Source organism: Onychostruthus taczanowskii, unplaced genomic scaffold (genome assembly GCF_017590055.1).
Source record: "Onychostruthus taczanowskii isolate IOZ18803 unplaced genomic scaffold, ASM1759005v1 scaffold46, whole genome shotgun sequence".
In the NCBI taxonomy this organism is placed as follows: Eukaryota; Metazoa; Chordata; class Aves; order Passeriformes; family Passeridae; genus Onychostruthus; species Onychostruthus taczanowskii.
The window spans coordinates 6,485,427-6,505,980 of record NW_024502125.1 but is presented as its reverse complement, the minus strand read 5'-3'; the positions used below and the strand labels follow the sequence as shown (position 1 = coordinate 6,505,980).

At 37.1% G+C, this 20,554-nt stretch overlaps 1 protein-coding gene across 2 annotated transcripts in view; it reads right to left on the bottom strand.

Moving 5' to 3' along the window:
• CERT1 (ceramide transporter 1) overlaps nucleotides 1–20,554 on the bottom strand; it is a 79,233-nt gene that overhangs the window by 54,364 nt on the left and 4,315 nt on the right. For both annotated transcript variants that reach the window (XM_041414567.1, XM_041414566.1), the window contains exon 3: nucleotides 1,032–1,148. In XM_041414567.1, the coding sequence (XP_041270501.1) occupies nucleotides 1,032–1,148 (117 nt within the window). The remainder of the gene's footprint in view (nucleotides 1–1,031; nucleotides 1,149–20,554) is intronic.

The following is a 20,554-nucleotide window of genomic DNA, read 5'->3' as shown; positions in this document are numbered from 1 at the left end:
GTAAAAATTCATACCTACTTGGATACCTATTTCAATTTGTATTCCTGTAATACCTGTGTAACCCAGACTGAGAGGCTGCACTGGGCTAGGTATTGTAGTTCAATGCTACACCTTGAGACAGTGCCTGTCTTATACCTGAAAACATAAGGGATGTTTTGTGTACCTTCTACCTGACCTAAAGGGCTTGAAGGTCAGGTATTTTTAAAATTAAATTAATTTAATTAATTGGAAGATATACAGAACAGATCAAGAAAGCTGAACAACAATGCGGATGAACAATAGTGCCTTAAAAGACAAAGAGACAAAAGTCAGTGATCAGGTACAGTATAAGTGGTCAAATGATGAAAAAGAGGAGCCCAAAACCAGAATGATAACCTAGAGAACTGACTCTAAGACAAACAAGATAGCTAAGAAGCAATTCAACAGTCAGGGAGAAGATGGATAAAACCTTGAAAACATCACTCAAACATAATAAAGGCTTTTTTAGTTTCAAGCTAGAGAGCTCAAGAAAGGCTCACAGCTGCTAGCCCCCAGTAAAGTCGTATGTTGTTGTGATAAGGCACAAAATGATGACACAGACACTGCTGCTCTCGAGGGGAACAAAAAAGAAAAAGAAGAACTTTATTTTCTGACTCTAACATTTATAGTTTTCCAAAGGTGACAGTGGATTGGAGGGTGACAGTGCCACCTCTCCAGTGCCACTGGACATTGCAAGGGTCCATCAATTCTCTCCACCTCCATGAAAGAATGCAAAACATAGGTTATTTACAGAACTGTGTGTGAGAAAGTTTGTTGAAAGAATGTAAACATCAGAAGGCTTAACAAAGTCTTACAAAATCAGGGCGACATTATGTGAAGAACAAGTCAATTCCTTTGAAACATTTAACACAGGTTCAGTCTTGAGCTTTTACCTGTCATAAATACCTTGAGCATTTTTGTGACTGCACAGGGAATCTTAAACTCTCTGCAAGCACTATGCTTGACCTAATGAGGGAATGAGAATGGAAATTAGAAAATAGAAAATAACATACCTTATGTTGTTCTATTGCATCTACCCATTGTTGTCTGTGGTCTGGATCCTGAGCCCGGAGGTACCAAACACTGTCATTCACACTGATATCAAATCTGCATTCATCAAAGTCATGGGGCTGTGACAGAAGAGAGTGTAAGAGTAGCTAAAATTAGCAACATGATCAACATTATCTCACAGATTTTGATAATCAAACACTAAATTGAAAATCTGTCTCTATTGTCTCAAATTCATCCTAGATTCTAAATTCTGTATTATGTAGCTGTCTCAAATAATGAACATATACTCTCATAAGGAAAGATGCTGGTCTTCTGAAATAGAAAAGCCTGTGTAATACATTCTTATTAAATAAAATTTTCATGAATAAATTCCATACATAATAAGTTCCATATTTTCAAATACTTTGAAACAAATCCCTCAGCAAAATATCTACCATACTGGAAAATATTCCTACATATACATTTTAATTTCAAAACAGGACAGGAACTCCATAACATTAGTGCTACCAGTATTAATTTTAGGTAAACACACCCATCATAGCGAAAAAATACCAGGATAGAGCCATAAAAGCAGACTATATCCAAATGACAAGTCAGAGCGGGAACTTACAAGCTGTGACATGTCCTGCCTCGACTATTTTCACCATGAATATTCACAGATAATTGGAGGCCATATGCAATCCTTTCACATCACTCTCCAATCAATTGTATCTAACTTTCAGTTCTCATGCCTTAAATACCAGTAAGCTTTTACTAATGCAACAGTGAAGCTGGTAAGGAAAGTACAGGAAACAGTGATCTCATCTGCCCTGTACCCTGACATTGTCAATTCAAAGTTACTCCTTAGCAAACATCCAACTGAGCCTAATATTTCCCACACCCTTCATCTTTGAAAGCCAGTTTTAAAGACATGTAATACAGATGTAGCTGAACACCTTTTTGAAATTGAATACAAAGAAAAAACACACATGAAAATAACTGCAGGAGGCTAAGAGGCTCCAGGATAAAGGCTAGTGACACAGTCTGAAGGACCACAAATATTGGTACCAGATGCTAAAGACAAGTATTAGAAATATACTTTACAACACAAGGACCACATTGCCAATACAAACTAAAACACTGTTAATCACTGACTAAACACTCCACAAAAGAAAACCTAGAACTAAGTCTCATTTGTTTTCATGCACACCATTTCAATTTTAGTGAGATTTTTTTTCAAAGAATTTGGAAACCAGAAGCTACTTTCACATAAACAAACAAACACACACTTTTCTCTTTTTCTGTTTTTAATATATAAGGAAGAAGAAAAGTATAACATAATACAAATTACAAATTTAAAAAATGAATTGGAAAGAGTTTAACAAAAGTACATAAAAAACCGAAGTGTAAGCTTAAAGCTCCATATACTTTGTCAGGCACCTGAATGTTCAATGTGAAAGAAATTTAAACTTCCCACAGGAAAAATTTCCAGTAACTGAAAGAATTGAAAATCAAGTCAAACAACTATAGCTACTAATTACCTAATACCTGACCATTTCATGTTAATTAAATTCAACCAACTTTCAAAACTGGTTCTATACACTCCTTTGCCTTCACTGAACCAGACAAAAGGGTGTAAAAAGGGACACAATGTTGTTTGACCCTGTCTGGATGCCAGGTGCCCAAAGTCTTAGTCACTACCCTCCTCAGCCAGATAGGGGAGAGAGAATATGATGAAAGAGTCATGAATTGAGATAAGGACAGGGAGATCACTCATCAGTTACTGCCACAGGCGAAACAGACTTGACTCAGGGAAAAGAGTTTCATTTATTACCAGTCAAATCAGAGTAGGATAATGAAAATTTTAAAGGCACCCCATTCCTCCTTACCAGGCTCAGCTTCACTACCTATTTTCCTCTACTTCATCCCTCCAAGCACTGCAGGGCAACAGGGAATGGGAGTTACAGTCAGTTCAAACACTTTTTGTCACTCTGTCCTCATGCTATTTCCCTGCTCAGCGTAAGAACTTTCTCATGGGACAGAGACCTCTGTGATCTTCTCCAACATAAGTCCTTCCCAGAAGCTGCAGTTCTTCCTTAACTGCTCCAGCGTGGGTCCTTTACACAGTGCACAGTCCTTCAGACACACCCTGCTCCAGCACGGGTCTCCCAGGGGGCCACAAGTCCTGCTGGCAAACTTACTACAACATAGGCTCCTCTCTCCATGGGGCCCCGGGTCCTGCTAGAAGGCTGCTCCGGCATGGGTTTCCCACACCCCATGGATGCTGGTAGGTGCAGGGAGACAATCTACTTTACCATGGTCTCCCCTACAGGCTGCAGGGGAATCTATGCTCCAGCACTTGATCGTGCGTTCCCCCTCCTTCCACACAGATTCTGTCTCTGCAGAGCTATGGCTCTCAAATATTCTCAGCCTTCTCTCCCAATCCATGCTGCACAGCAGTTTTTACACTTTCTTAGATATGTTATCACAGAGGCAATATACCATCATCTCTGATGAACTCCATTCTGGCAGGTCCATCTTGGATGCAGATTGAGCTGGGTCTGTGAGATAAGGAGACAACTTCTGCATCTGTACACAGAAGCCACATCTGTAGCCCCCCACCACCAAAACCTGCCACACAGACCTAACACAGGACAAAACAGGTCTTCTAGTCCAGGTCCCTTCAAGCTGAATTTTCTATTACTATTATTATTATATATGTAAAAGAAGTTTATCTGCTTTAGAACAGCAAACTTGCCAAGGCAATGCGTCATGCTTAAACTCCTGTTCCCAGCCACTCCTCTGACAGGCCCTAATTTAGTCATGTGATGATTTACAACAACCAAAGATACTCCAAAAAATCACCCAAACAGAAAGATTAGCTATCAAGGTTTTTCCTGACATGACAGCATTCCTCAGCTTGATCTCTCATTCTTGAAGTCTTTTGGGAAGTGTTACAAGCAATTACATTGTATGCAATTAGAAAGACTTCCCAAAATTCGTCTTAAAAGCCTGCAGCACTACTGATCCCACACTTCCGTATGCTGCACTTACTTCAGTTCACCATCATCCTTGCTTTCCCCTGAATTTCATATCTAACCTAAATATCTTCTAATGCAACTTAAAGACTATCACCTCTCTTCTTTTCAAAGACATGTTTCCGTACTCACCTTCTTTCCAAAACAGCTTCTAATAGACGTGAAAATTCATGCCTTGTTGCTAAGACATGGAAAGAAGACGTTTTCTCTGTCCAGGTCCAGAGAATACTTTAAACACTTTTCTCTACCATTTACTGCGTAAACACTTCTGCAGTACATGTAGTTAAGAGACTAAGTTATCTATATATATATATATGTGTGTGTGTGTGTGTGTATACACATGTATATATATACATGTGTGTGTGTCTGTGTGTATATATATATATACGTGTATATATATATATATACATATACACACACACACACACATATATATATACTGTAAATATACAGACACACATATATATAATTGACCAGCCAGTCAAAGGAGGGGATCATCCTGCTCTGCTCTGCACTTAGGCACCCTCACCTTGAGCATTGTGGACAGGTTCAGGCATGGAAATATAAGAAAGACATAAAGCTACTAGAGAGCATCCAAAGGAGGGTCATGGAGGTGGTGAAGGGTCTGGAGGGGAAGCCTTATGAAAGGCTGAGGTCACTTGGTCATTTCAGCTTGGAGGAGACTGAGGGGAGAATTCATTGTGGGTCTTCAACATCCTTATAAGAAGCATCCTTATGAAGAAGCAGGCACTGATCTCTTTACTCTCACGGACAGCAACAGCACCAGAGGAGGTGGCATGAAGCTGAGTCAGGGGAGGTTTATTTTGGATATAGAGAGTAAATTTTTTACCCAGAGAGTCGTTGAGCACTGGAAGAGGCTCCCAAGGGAAGCAGTCACAACACCACGCCTGACAGAGTTCAAGAAGTATTTGGACAATGCCCTTGGGCACACGGTGGGACTCTTGAAGCTCTCCTGCACAGGACGAGCAGTTGGACTCAGTGATCCTGGTGCATTCCTTCCAACTCAGCATATTCTGTGATTCTATAAATCAGGTTTAGGATTATACTCAGCTCATCATGCTGTTTCATGTTATAAAAAAGTACAGCTGATCAGATGATCCTGTTAGATCAAGCTGCTTAAAGAAAAGAAATAACAACTACAAGGTTAAATATGCTTCAAAAGGAATTTAGGCAGGTGATACATGATTTGCTGTTTACCTATTTTAATAGTATGTATTATTTACCTGTTTTCCTTATTTTTGGCAACTGAAATAATTGTTTATCATCCTTCTCCTCTGATCGGTTTGGTTTTTTTTTGAAAACACTTCATTGGAAGAACCCTGAATTAACTGAACACAAAAGACAAATCACCTGAATCATGTGATGTGTTCTTTTCTTAACACAGAACAAATAAGCTTGTTGTTGATTAACCCCCTTCTCCACCAGTATGGAATTCATATTTCATTTTCACTGGTAACTTGGCTTCTGTATGTTACTTTGCAGATACATACTCTGTATGTAATGGGCAGCACCTGTTACATTCTCCTCCCCCTGAGCTACAGACAAACTTCCTTGGTTTACCTCTGCCTATAACAGCTTTTATTGTTTTCTGTAGCTGCATCTAGCGAAGACCACAAAGTGTTATTCACAACTTCTCAGGTCTGTCCTTTATTCTTCTAACATTCTCATAAGACTACTTTGATTCCTTTATGTTTTTCCGTTTCTCTTCGCCTTTTTTCCTGTAGACCACAACTCATTTCATTTAGGTCTCATTTCTTTCTGAGAGTCACTGTTTCTAGCGTAGTGTTGCTTTTCCCTTTTTTACATTCAGAAGCTGTTTTAAAATGGTACAGTTCTTAGCCAGTCACATGACAGGACCTTGGAGGATAAATAGGGATTTTCATCTGTAACAAGCTAAGGACATGTGCTGAGGCCAGAATATGTCCTAATGACCTTTCACAACAAAGATAAGGCAAGAAAGAGGAATGTTATGCAGGAAACAGGAAGAAAGTAGGAGTTCGCTATCTATCCTCAGGATTTAAAGCACCTTGGAAAACTTCAGCTGCTTTTTCCCAACTCACTGCAGTCTCAAGCAACGTACATAAATTGACAGAGCACTGGGGAATAAAGCCCAGATCAAGACACTTTGAATGAGGGCACCTGAAAATATTTACAGCATTTTCAAAGCTGAGTTTTAAGCACAGATTTAACTGTCTGTGGCAGAGGTAATCTCTGTGTATGCCAAGGGTGCCTTCAAGAGCCCTCATTAAAAAATAAACAAAACCAACAGAAAGTCCCCACAGCTAAATCATAATTCTGTTTAAGAACATGCTACAATAAATAGGCTTCCAGGATCCACAAACAGCCCTTCTGTAGGACTCCTAAGCTTTTTTCCAAGGCACCTGCAGAAAATCCTGCAGAAACAAAAGCAATTCCAAGTATTCAAGCATCCTAGATCTTTCCAAAACTAATGAACAGTAGCTCATAAATTCTGAACATTTCTAAGCAAGAACAGTTTACATGAGAAAACACTCACTTGGCTTACAGTTACTGAGGAAGTCAGTAGCCAGCCCCGGTCTCATGAGTCATAGCTGATTGCATTGCCACAAAATCCTTCCTGCTATACAGCTGTCAAGCCTGAGATATTCATAAAACAAGCTTCAGAGCAGTATCTGCTTGAAAAATACTGGTTCAGGTGTTTAAGGCAAATCACACAGGAAAGATTAAGTGTTTTTATATACTTTATAACCATCAAGAGTACTCCATGACAGAAAAAAACCCTCAAAATCAAACACTGAATGAAAAAACTTTTGCTTGATCTCTCTCATTACTGCAAATGGTGTTAATGGCATTTTGTCCTTTCCTTACTGAGGAAAGCCAGGGTGGCTCACAGCAGATACAATTCAAGTCTGCATATTACATTATTAAAGAGTACTTCTGCCACTATTCTCATTGCAGAACTAGAATTTACCTAAGCTGAGATTATTTTAAAATTTCGAAGTTTTTTCTTATTTAGAAAATCCTGAGCTTGGAAGTAGGGCACAAGACAAACAATAGAGGCCTACAGAAAATGAAAACTACAATTCCTTAGATCTCAGACATGAATGTCACTAGCATAAATTCAACAGAGACTGTCACCTAGCCTGATAAGAAAAACATGAAACCTGATATTCCCCCTTTGCTTCTCTTAGTGCAACTCAAAGCAAGTTAAGAGAACTTCACATTCTTTCTTTCTGAGTGGGTTTGAGTATGGTGTCAGAAGTTACTTAACTGAAAATTGAGAAGACAAATCCAAGTTTTGGTAATCAAACTCCAGGTTTTTTCTTTGAAAAATGGCCTACACATACATGCTTTATATCAGAGTACCTAAAGCTATTAAAAAAGCAAATACTCAGCTTTTAAGAAACAAAAACCAGCCTTATCAAGTAAAACTAACAAGTATTTTGTATATATTTCATTCATGCAAATGCTGTAACTCATGCCTGCAGATTTTTTTTTTTGCTTTGTTCTGCATGTAGCATGTGTATAGGGACAAACCATCCGGCAATCACTTCTTTTCCACTTGGAATACAACTTGCATTTTGCCCTTTGCTTCATCTGCTGAGGAAATACTGAAACACCACTCTGCAACTCTGATGTCTATCTGCACACAACTTCATGTTAATAGGCCTATAAATCTTTTCACCAGTTTCAACTTAAATACCTCTTATAAAAGTAGACATGAAAACTTATACCCTAGAAAATGAGATACAAGCCAGACTATAACTATTCATAGACAACTTTTCCAGCTCAACAAAGCTGAACACACAACTTTTCCCATGCGAACAGTGTCACTGTCCTACCATGCAAGGTACAATTTATCTACTGGTTAGCTTTTTACAATTCCCATGGCATTCAGGAAAAAGCATCCCTTTTGCACTGTTCTTCAACTGCCTGAAATTCTCCAGTTACAGAGTACCTGAACAAACTACCACTTCCTCCACAAAAAAACCCAAATGTTCAGAGCAGTTACCACCAACCTACAGATTTGCTTATTTGTTTTCACAGATCATTCCATATGTTCTGGACCTGGATGTATTCACTCAAATGCCAAAACCACCTCTATCCTCTCAAGTTTTCAACAAGAAATTCAGAAGATCACTCCAGGATAATATGGATAGGACAAGAAAGGACAGAGGGGCACAAGCCATTATCAGAATAAAATAAATTGCATCTGTAACGTAGTAGTACTTTTGAAACAGACAGAAGTTCAAAAGAGCACTGTATTCATCCATAAGCAAGGAGAACTCACAACAGAGGGCAGCAAACTGGTCAAAGGGAGAGATGTGCATGTGATAATTTAGGATGCAATGGACAACACCAGTATCCTACGTTAAAAAAAGAGAAGCTAAACATATGATGAGCAATAGAATTAAGATAATGAGCACCTTAAAAATTAGTTAACTTGATGGAATAAAAAAGGGAAAGCAATGCAATGTAGCAGGTAACAACATTAAATAAAGAAAACTAAAAAATCACTCCATGATTCTCAGTAAGCAGCATGTATCAAAGCAAGAAAATATTGCAGTTACTGGGAATTGAGGCTAACACTGAAGTACATACTTTGACTATGAGAATAAAGGAAAAAAAGAGCCTATTTGATATCAGGGAAAAAAAAAAAAGTTATATGAACACATTGTACATGTATCTATATTGAGGTGCTAATAAAACCTCCCAAAAAAGTTTACGTGAAGATTTGTGCTGTGTGACTGAAGGAATTAGTTCTAAAAGCACACATGAGAATTGTATTTCAACTATCATGTAAAACCAGTTTGGAACTGGCAAAGGCTGCCATTAGTTAACTAGAAAAAAGCAAATAAAAAAACAAGTTTGAAAAAGTGCACATCTTAAAATTATTTTTCGAAAACACTTAATTAATGAGATTTAAACTGTGAAGAACTTGTCCCCTACTTCCAAAATGTAAAATGGCTGAGAACATGCTAACTTTCGAAAAAACTTTAAACAGAAAGGTAGTGAAAAAAGTACCACTCACATGATTTTAAAGTTGCATTCTAAATGGTGACTATTACTTAAAGTCATCAATAGAAAAATTCTATCAGCTGAATCACAATGTGTGTTTTACCAAATAATATTATGTGTGGTTAGGATTTTACCTGACGAGACCAGTCAAAACATGGTCATTCATGCCTTACTGAATACTAAATAGCAGTATTTTTCAAGTTAGTGTATTTCTCTTCAGGGTCACTGAAAAGCTCACGGGTCAAGATAACGACAGAAAGACCACTTACCTACTGCCAGCATGGTCAAACAGATTTGATTTAGGGAAAACTGACTTAATTTATTGCAAAGTAGAGTTAGATGGTGAGAAACAAGAAGGCTACGGTCTAACACTTTATTTCTGCCACTCCTTCCTCATGCTTTCACAAGCTCCAGCAAGGTTTGTATCCATCACTGCAATTCTTCAGGCTAAACCTGTTACAGCATGGGCTCTTCGGAGGCTGCAGGCTCTGTTAAGACATATCCAGCAGCCACTGCTGGGTTCTAAACAGGTTGCAGTGTGGTCATCTGGTCTGGCGTCATTCTCGGCACAGGTTACACCAAAAACGCCTGCACAACACTCTCCTCTACAGGCTGCAGGGGAACTCACTCTGTGGCTAGCGCATCTCTACCTGCCCAGCCAGCTGTTTCTCACACCTTTTCCTCACTCCTCTCTTTCTCACACACTGCTGAGCAGCATTTTTGCCATTTAACTCTGTTTACTTTGACATGTCACACAGTGGCTGTGAGGCTCAGCTGTGCCCTGCACTGTTGTCCCCTGAAGCTGACCATGTTCTGTGCAGGACAACCAGGAGTCTCCTTACAGAGGCTGCATGGCAGACCCCAGCCCCATGACACACACTCAGTGCAATCATAACAGCTCATCAAGATTCTTCTCTCACTATGACTTATTTTTGATGACACTTGGCTTTAGAACCACAAACACCGAAGTAATTAATTTTGCAGGATTTTTTAAATATCAATATCTATCGTGGATCTAAGTCTCAGGAAGGAACAACCTAAGGACAGCATTATACTTCATTACTTATAATACATATTATTAATAATGTACTGAAGTCCCAAAAGACATTACAAGTTCTAATTTTCTATATTTGCGCCCTGCTGCCCCCAAGAAAAGCCAAGTAGATCCACAAATCTGGCAAATTAAGGTCTACCAGGAGTCACAACACAAAATTCCGGTTTCCCATCAAAGCCTAATAGAAACACTGGACTACAATGTCTTGGCCTTTCCTTGTCATTATTCATAAACAATAAGAACCCACTTTTTAGTTACACTGACTGGTTTTATTCTTTTTATATTTATTTGTACTATATTTTTTTTTATGACAGATTAGGAGTTTGCTTTACAATCAAATAAATAAGACAGTTCTATGCCTATTGGAAGTGATAAACCTTTAGGGGCAAAATATGGGATATCTAACTTCTTGCTCACTAGCACATTAAAAAGAAAACTCTCATAATGGCATATTTGCACATGTAGAAAAAAAACTTATAAAGAAAACAGGCTTAAAAATATAAAAGCTATTCAACGTTCTTACATTATTTGCTACTATCCAAATATTCTGCTTCAGGTCTTGAGTCAGGTTACTTTCTTCTCAAAATGCCTTTGAACACTAAATTTTCTTCTAAATCATGATCTTTTCTTTTCAAAACCTAGCTAAAGTAGAGGCCAGTGAAAGGAGTAGCATCTAAGCAGAATTTAAAATTAGTTTGTCAGCATAGCATGCAAATTTAAAATTAGCTCAGTTTAATCCATTGCAAAGAAGCTCTCCCATGGGAGAACCGTGCTTTTAAGTCTGGATCAAGTATCACACTTAAAATTTGAAATTACAGATCTCGAGTGTAAACCTGGCCAATCTGTTTTTCTGCACATCTGCCAAATAGATTCAGATGCAGAAAGTGATCATATAAAAAATAAATTTCATAATTATTTGTGAAGAATTAATCTATCTTACAGGACAGTATCTTACTTGATATGATTTTTTAAATTAGTATTTTATCAAATTATTTTTGTGTTAATGAAGTGGAATTGGTAGGTAGTCATGCTGTGTTGGTTTATATGTAAACATATCCCTGACATTCCTATTCTCAACTGCCTACTGAAAAAACAATTACTTAATGGCAAGACAGAGTATAACAAATGTACACTTGAAATGTCAGCTAAAAAGTAGTCAAAGACACGGACTGGCACTGTGTTACTAGAATAAAGGGGGCAAGGTTGAAATAGTTGTAAACCAGCGTGTGCTCGCAGCTGTAACCCAAGTGATCTACTAGTGAATACAGATACGTGTAAAAGTTCCATGGATTAGTAAATGGGTATTAACAGATTTAGAGACACACAGAGAGGATATAATTCTCGGCCTGTAGGACTTAACAGGATATAACTAATGGGGCTGTCCTATTTAAACACAGTCTGAAGAACTTGAAACTTGTTCTAACTTATAAAACTTACCTGTAGAGCTAACTATCAGTTATGGAAATGGAAGCATACATGTTATTACTTTGGTGAGAACCAAGTCTAAGTGAATCCCCTGCAAACAAATTCATATGATACTTCTCAGGTTTCCACTTGGAACAAAATATTTGCATTATCCACCAACAACATGCACCAGTCACATTAAAAAACTATAGAAAAACATCAAGGAAGAACTGATGACAAATCACTATGTTAAACTTCTTAGGAACCACATAACATACAGCAAGAAACTAGAGTTATTAATCAGGAAGGAAGTCAAGCAATTTTGCATCAACTTTAGAGAACGCAGAAAATACTGTCTGAGCCACTTTTCTTAAAAGTTAATTTTACTGGACAGTGAAATATAGGAGCAGGAATCACACTCTCACTGCTGCACTCCTATAAGTATTTACATATTGATTAATTTACTTGTACCTCACACAATGTACTGTAGTGTGGCACAGGAGACCCAGCACTCTCACATACACCACTGGCAAAAGAACAATACGGATTTCGCAGGTAAACCATGAGTGAATACCCAGAGAAGGTACTCCACTCTAACTGAAAAGCCATGCTTCATAGCACTGTATTGAGATAGAATACAACATTCTGGACCTAGATTCATGGCAATGGGAATGGAAATTCCTGTTCTATGAAATCAGTGGCATTCCAACTAGAATAAAGGCCTGATGTACCTGCAGAAGCACCACACTACGACTTAAGATTAGCTTGGTTTGAATCCAAACATAAGCAACTTAACACAGTACGACTGTGTAAGCATTTCTATAAATGCAGTATGAACATTATTAGCAACAGGACTTATGTTAACTATGCAATTCCCAGTCCTGAGCTGATCTCATTAACTTGTTATGAAAACCGGCTCTATCAACTAGACCTTGGAACCAGATGTCTCTTGTTATGATACAAAATTTAAGCATGAGATATCAAAGACCTGGAACTATGGACACAGATGAAAATCAATAGCCCCAGAACCACCAACAATTCCTTAATGGTCATATACCAGTTAGTGAAAACATGCAACCTCCACAGCTGGGAAGGCTGTTTTTGCTCTTGGTAGCAAAGGCTGCTTAAAAGAAAAAACCCAAACAGCTGAGCAACAGGGCAAGGAAGACACAAGGCTGCAGCCTGGGAAAGGACCACCTCTCCAGCATCACAGTGCTCCAGTCATATATTTAAAGCTGCTTACAAAAGATCGAGTTTTGGGCCTGTGTGTGTGTTTTGGCAGAAAATGTATGCTTCGGTTCTATACCCGTCCTGTCATCCAACCTTCCCCATCCCTCACTGAAGAGTTCTCCAATTAGGTTACCTTAACCTCAGCAACTAGGACCATCAAGAACAAAGGTATCAGGCTAGAAATATGGTAGTGGTTAGATGGTACCGCACAGTTACAGGTAATTTAGGATGTAAGTCAGATAAAAGTGACTGCTTTGAATACAAGATGGTAATGGTTACTGTGTAATAAGTAACTTATAGCAATAATTAACAATATGCAAGAACTAATTAAAAGGACAAGGCATGTTGCTAATGAATGTCAGTCTAAAAGCTTTCATTCTGAAGTTTAAAATTGACCTGAACTGTCAGTCTAAACTCTGCCATCACAGCTACCTCTAATTCTTTAATATATATTTGCATGTGTATACATATAGATCCATACATGCACACATAATTAGTTTTGAAAGAGCTGTAAAAGAGAACTTAAGAAAGAGCAACACTTGTCCTTAAAAGACAGCAACTTAACAAGCTTTAAGGACATATTGGACACCACTTACAGTACAACCTCAGTTAAGTACCTGGAGACCTGGGGTAGTCAATTCTGTTCCAACTAGTCCTCTTAACTAAGGAATGATGGGCTTCAGCTGAGAAGCAGGACACATCAAACAGATTTTAAAAGTGGCGGAATTGGCCACACTATTTGATTGATTTCACCCTAACTAGAATTCAATGGGAAAATAGCAACTAAAGTATACACCTAAAGAAGACAAGATGATGAACTGGGAGAAGAAGAAAACAACACTCAAGCAGTCATCTATGACAAACTATTTTGAATGTATGAACAGAAAAAAGTGCAGTTAAGCTTCGGGAAGCACCTAAAAAAGAGATGGCCAGCTGCAGCTGCATATTGGCAGATGAAAAACATTCTGACTTTTTGACTATACATTCTATGAATGCATATCCAAAAGTAAGGTCTACTATTGTACAAAACCTCAACAGTGCTGTTGAAAACGTCATTAACAGCTACCACAAGACACACCAGATAATAAATAGCAAGTTGCCTAGGACAACTGTTGAGCAACAGTACAGCCCTGGCGGGGGTGACATATGAACCAACCATATTCATGAGCAAGAAATCAACTATAAATCAATCTTACCAAAATGTACAGAAATTCAGATTAAGCAAGAATAAGGATTGCAAGTAGCACAGAAAAATTTGCTGAGCTATAAAATCATAGCTTTAATACCTAAACAACTAGAATTTTTCAAAACTTGGTATACGTCTGCAAGAAATACTCCACAGCATGAAACTGATCCACAGGCAAGCATTATGACCCTGCAGTGTATGTCAAATAATGAACTGTGTTATTTAATTTTCTTAATAAAAAGTCACATTGGGGAACTATATTCTCTCTGATAATAAAATGACAAAAATACTGCTGGATTACAGCCCTAGTTTCCGGAGTGTGGTAACACATGATTATATTCAAATACTAAAAACTAATTCCTGAAAAATATTAAGTAAGGGTAAGGTATTTGTAGATTTTTTTTACATTTTAATCATTTCAGAACCTGCATCATAGTACAAAGAACAGCCTCACTGAGCTGATCTGGATGTGTATTTTTCCATTTCTGCCTTAATTTCTTCATTACACACTACAGAAGAACTCATCCATGCCAAATAATTCTTTTTTGCTTGACCAGGATATTAGCACTTTATAGAAATTCAATATATACACAAACTTTCATTTCACATCAACCCATCAACAGCTGGTTCAGGTAACTCAGGCGGCATACACAAATTTGTACAGAGGATGTGAATGCCAAAATTGTCCAGCAAAATCCTGTATTTCAAGGAACTCCATGTGTTGCACCAACTGCAGCCCAGTGCCATTATCTCCTAGGCATTTACTCCCTTTCTCTTCCTCCCTATCCTGTTACTCTTTGGCCTTTTCCTCTCCAGAACAAAATCACCTCAGGCCTTTCACATGTGACTAAGTATTCCTAAATACATTTGCCTCTATTTAGAACGTCCATTTCCCATTTAGCCAAAATCTCCCACCAGTTCTGTTTTAACTACTTGATAGAGACACATACCAAAGCCAAACAGTACTAACTGCCACATGACCTAGATAAACCCCGACCTAGTTAGAGCTTGTATTGTAAGTCTTCGTTTACTCAAGTAATTTTTTAGTAGTAACTAAGGCTGACAAGGCACTTTATCAAATTACAGAAAATTAATTATTCAATTAGATGCCCATCATGTCATGCTACACCAGATTGTTTTCCAGCCTCAGAGAGTTGGAAACAATATTTACCCAAGCAATTAGTATCTACTACAAATTTACTGCTAGTGTTTCTGCCCAGGGCATGGTCTTGATGGCTTAGCCTTTTTAATAAAAACTTTCACAAACACCTTATCTGTTCTCATTCAACTTAACTAGCAACAAACTCAAGCAAACCTAACAGTAGATACAAACTGCAATTACAGCATTCTTTTATCATAAGCAGGTATCTTAGCAAGATCAAATTTTGACACAGTAGCTAGGAAAAAAAAAGTAAATCCAAACTTTATTTCCTCTATACCACTTCTATACACTACCACATGAACTGAATCCAAAATACTGTTAGATTTCACACTATATAAAGCGTAAAAGAAACACATCAATACATTGTTAATGTCAAGATGACTTTTTGAAAGTCTGCTTTGCAAGACATGATTCCTCATGCTACTAAGAACATTTCTCCAGCACTGACATCTCCTTCAATTAAAAACACACATCTTTATTATAAAACTTAGAGATTTGTAGGTTTGACATTTATGTGAAAAAAACTCATAGGAAAGTTCTGCATGTGTTTTAATTGATAAGCGCATGAAGCATTTTCTGTTAACCTGTCAATCTATTTTTAAAAATGTCAATTCAAGTATAATTGTGTACTTCCTCTCACAAGTGCCCAATTATTAACAGTGGTATCACTCTATAAATAAAACAGAAATACTACTAGAGTGAGGAAAGGTGGCTGTTCAACTAACCATATCTTTAAAAAGTGGAGAAGATTTTTATTTTTAGTGGTTGATTATTGGATACAAACATGTCAGTCTCTCTTCAAACTATATATAAGGAAATGAGAAATTTAATATTGAAAAATGCCAGTTTAGCTCTTTCATGTACAATGTTCTTGTTCATTTTGTAAACTGAAAGTAACACATGTTTACATCTGTTCTAATTTATAAAATGAGTATTTATGAAGTTCTTTACAACAACAATTTACTACTACTTAAAGGAAAAAAAAGCTAAGACAATTCACTAAGCTGTCCCTCAAACAGACTTCCATTTTCTATCTTCTTGCTTTTCCTGAGCTCCAGATATTCATAATAGATACTCAACTCCCACACCTTTTAGAAGTTCATTCTAAAGTTAAATGGCTGGCTTGCAATTTTATATTAATATAAAATGTTATTACTGCCTTCATTAAGCAACTGTGCTTTCCAGTTGCTGCTTCTGGAAGAAAAAAGCCCCAACAAATGTGTTTACTTGAAAATATCTCCACTATTCAAACTGAATTTATTGTGCAGTCCTAGTTCAGGCATTTCCACAGAGCTGTCTAACTGTCTCTTTACAACACAATTAAAAAACAAAATACTTCAAAAACCCCAAACTACAAATCAACAGCAAGTTTCCATAAAGGTTTTGATATGTATATACATAATTGCAGCATAACCAAAGCCAAGGAAAACCATTGCATCACAGTTATTGCAGCTGGTTTAAGCAACTAAAACCAAAAGGTTTTTCTACATAAATAAGATACACAGGAAAGAAGATTAATATCAATAACTAGATTAAAGCTACATGGCAAATATAGATTCCATCAGTAGAAAAGCTGAAGTTTTAAACTGAAACATAAGTTTCTGGAACTCTTCCTGTGTAGATAGTCACCTCTAGGGACAAAAAATACTAAGTTCACACACAGCTGAGTTTAAGCACTTAAAATTTTACCAAGCATTACATTTCTCTACATATTTTTTAATATCCTCCATATACATCCATGCAGAAAAGCCACTATGACCAGACAAAACCCCCTAAAATTCATCAGATAAACACTTTGTTATTAAGAATTCTATAAAGAGATTTGAGAATCTATTAATATAAATTCCTACCATGATCAAATTAATGTTGGCCTTCCTCTTAGACTGCCTGAAGTGGGAGCAGAGCATACAATTTTATTCTTGATTTATCATGCTGTGACTACATGAATTAGTGCAAGTCACTCTGTACAACAGTGGTGATGGCACTGTAAGAACAGACACAGCAATCAAAGCAAAGCCAGCACAACCTTATGGACTGGGTTGCCTGAAAGTTGGACTTCCAAATCTACAGGACATTTTCTTTTTGTTCTTTTAATAACAGATCCTAGACTTTCCAACTCCAAAACCATGCCCCAGGGATCCACATTTACACGACTGCCATGAACACCCACTCTTACCCTCGTACACAGAATTCCCCACTGGAAGTCTGACTTCAAGAATGAATGAACAACAAAACTTTAAAATAAAGAAGGGTATTCTTAATAAAGACCAACTGGCACTGACTACCATCAACAGCAGTAATTTAGCACAGCCTATATTAGTAACAACACAGCTTAAGTTTGTCCATATATGAACTTTTTATAATATGCATAATTTCATCTCATCCACTGACCATACAGCAGAACTTTCATCTTCACTTTCAGCCTCCAGCCTGTTATAGATCAACTAAACACTTCTGAGGTGTCTTGTCTTATGTGGATAAAAGCAAGCCACCTAGCCTCATACACTGACTTTCATCATCCTTCCCCAAACTTAATTCATATGGCCAGTTCATTACTTGATGTAATCCAGTGAGAATACAATAAATATTCATCCTTTGTTCATCTATTCCAGAGAAATCAGCTCTTTTCAGTCCCAGTAGTCTAACCAGATCCCATATTTTTCATTCAATGAAAGGTTACTGTCACATGGCCATACCTTTTTGGGACGTATGAGAGTAATTCTGCACTTGAAACACAAAAAAGCTATTCTAATAAGCACAAATTTAACTAGTATTCTGTCATCAAATAAGGGAAGAGGCGAGTGTCTTACAAAATATTCCTGTGAAATTATCTATCAATCTCTATCCAGTAAAATACAAATAATACAACAAGAGCAGAAGCAACAGTGGTTTTCTGCATACAATATTCATGTCTCAGTTAATACTACAACTTATAATTAGACTCACCTTCATTGCTGAAAGTATAGTAATACTACTCAGTGACAGCAAACTTCCAAATTTATGCTTATATATTAACAAAATGTCATCATTCTATAGTAACAGTAGAGTTAACTATGCACAAAAAATCATTACATTCCCCATCAGATTCAAACATGCATATCTAATCCAAGTGCCTAAAAGCTTTATGAAAATCCAGCTACCCTTTCCTACAAGGGAACATTACAGTTAACACCATCTCATACTACAGAAAACTGAAATGCAACAGGTTAAGATAAAAGTAGTTAATACTACTGAATCTGGATCAGCAAGATCAAGGGAAACTGAACTTAGGAGTATAGTGAAAGATTGTTGAAAAATGTTAAAGATTAAGATTTCAACTACATCAAATCAGTGCAATTGAATTAAGCCAGTAAGAAACTTGACATCCCCTCATTACCAAATTAATTACCAATCATTCAGTAAATAATAAGTTCCACTGAGAGCAAAGACAGTTTCCACGCATTATCATTTCAACACTTATTTTATCAGCTATTGGTGTTTTCCTATGCATTTAAATACATGCTGGATAGTTATAGTTTCTGAAGACACTATGAGGATACAAAAGTAAAGATCAACTATGGGTCTCAGGAAGAATATCTTAAATATTTATCTTTGAGCATAATAAATTTTCCATTGAAAACTTAAGTTTTAACTTGAATATAAAACACAATATTCAATTTGCTACCAAACAACTATAAATGTTGCAGAAGCAACAGAAGCATCAATGCTAAAACTCTGGCATTAAAGCACAACCTCTGAAAAACAAAGAGAGAATAATTACAAGACAGTTTCAAAAGTATATTTCTATATCCTAGAGACAGGAAATGATCCAATAGTATTCCTCAACTTCTAAAATTTCCACAACAATAACTTTAATTGCAGCTAGATATAATTAACTGGAACCTACTAGTTTTCAGGAATACCATCTACCAACTGAACTGTCAAATAGCATTCACAAAGCACGAGCCTGAACAAAAACGGAACTAAAATATCTGATTAACCTTTAGAACTGTGGATGCTTTTAACTCTTTCTCCATGTATTCAAGAAGTTCAAGAACTTAAAAAACAGATGCATCAATTCAACTCCAAATTACCATGTCTAACAAGTGCTAGAGAGAAAAAGAAAAAAGGTACCTGTAAGAAGTTCCAGGGTTTCATACATCCTAGTCTGAAGACATGCTTGCCAGCTTCCCTTTGTAAACTGCAATTTACCAAAACATTCCAGGTAGTATCCCTGTAACCTCTCACTCTACCACCACAGCTGGAATTCAAGCTGCTGAGATGTGCTGTACAGAATACGTGCAAATGCCCTTTGGCTACATCCTTGCCAGCACCTTCCTGTCTCTGCCTGGTTGGTACGCTAAGCTCTTGCCTCTTGAGAGATTTTTGGAAGTTCGAATCATAGGCTCAGACTGCCATAGATACACCTCAGTGAGAACTCCTAGAGACTGTCCTGTACAATCAAATCCTGATTAAGCCACATGTTGAGGAAGTTCTAGAAGTGCAAACAGTTCAAAAAAATAAAACACATTATATGATCTGTTTAAATTTTTAGGTGACTAGAATACTTGCCAGACATCTAAATGTAAAAACCTCCTTTTCTTCACAAGCTTTTCTCCAAAATATATCCAGTTAATATAATCAATCCAGTCTTTTTTTTTTAAACCAAGAGGCGTTAAATAAAATTCTCTTTGTAAGCTGATTATCAGTAAGGAAGAATACTTCTTGTTCGTCATCCTTAATTCAACTTGAAAAATTCCACGTATTTGGTGGAATAAGAACATACATGCTAAGATTTAACACTGCTACTTTAGGAATTTGTGTGCTATGTCAAAGTCTGGCTATTTTTACTCTAAATCACATAACTGGACAGACTATTTAATGATATTGCAGTAAGACTACAGCATGTTTCTTGACAACCATAGTCATAATGTGTATTGTAATTCTGAAAGCCAAAAAAGCAGATTTTTTTATCTTCTAAGACAAATTAATCTTTTTAAATTTTTAATGGAGTCATAAAGGCTGCAAAAAAACTATAATGTTATCAAGTACAACCACCAACCCAGCACCACCACATTCACCATTAAACCATGCCATCAAGTGCCACATCCACACTTTCTTTGACACTTGCAGGGATGGTAACTCCACTGCTACCCTGAGCATCCTGTTTCAACGTTTTACAGCCCATCTGTGAAGTATTTTTACTGTGTAATCTAAACCTCCCCTTAGACAACCTGAGGGCATTTACTCTCATCCATCCACTTCCTACCTGGAAGAAGAGACTGAAATACAACTTGCTACAACCTCCTTTCAGATAGTTTAAGAGGGCCATAAGGTCCCCGCACAGCCTCCTCTTCTGCAGCCTAAGCAACCCCAGCCCCCTCAGCCACTCGTCATAATACTTATGCTCATTTATATATAGGCTCTTTATTCTTACCAGTCTATTCCAAACCTTTTAGCATTTGACAAAAACA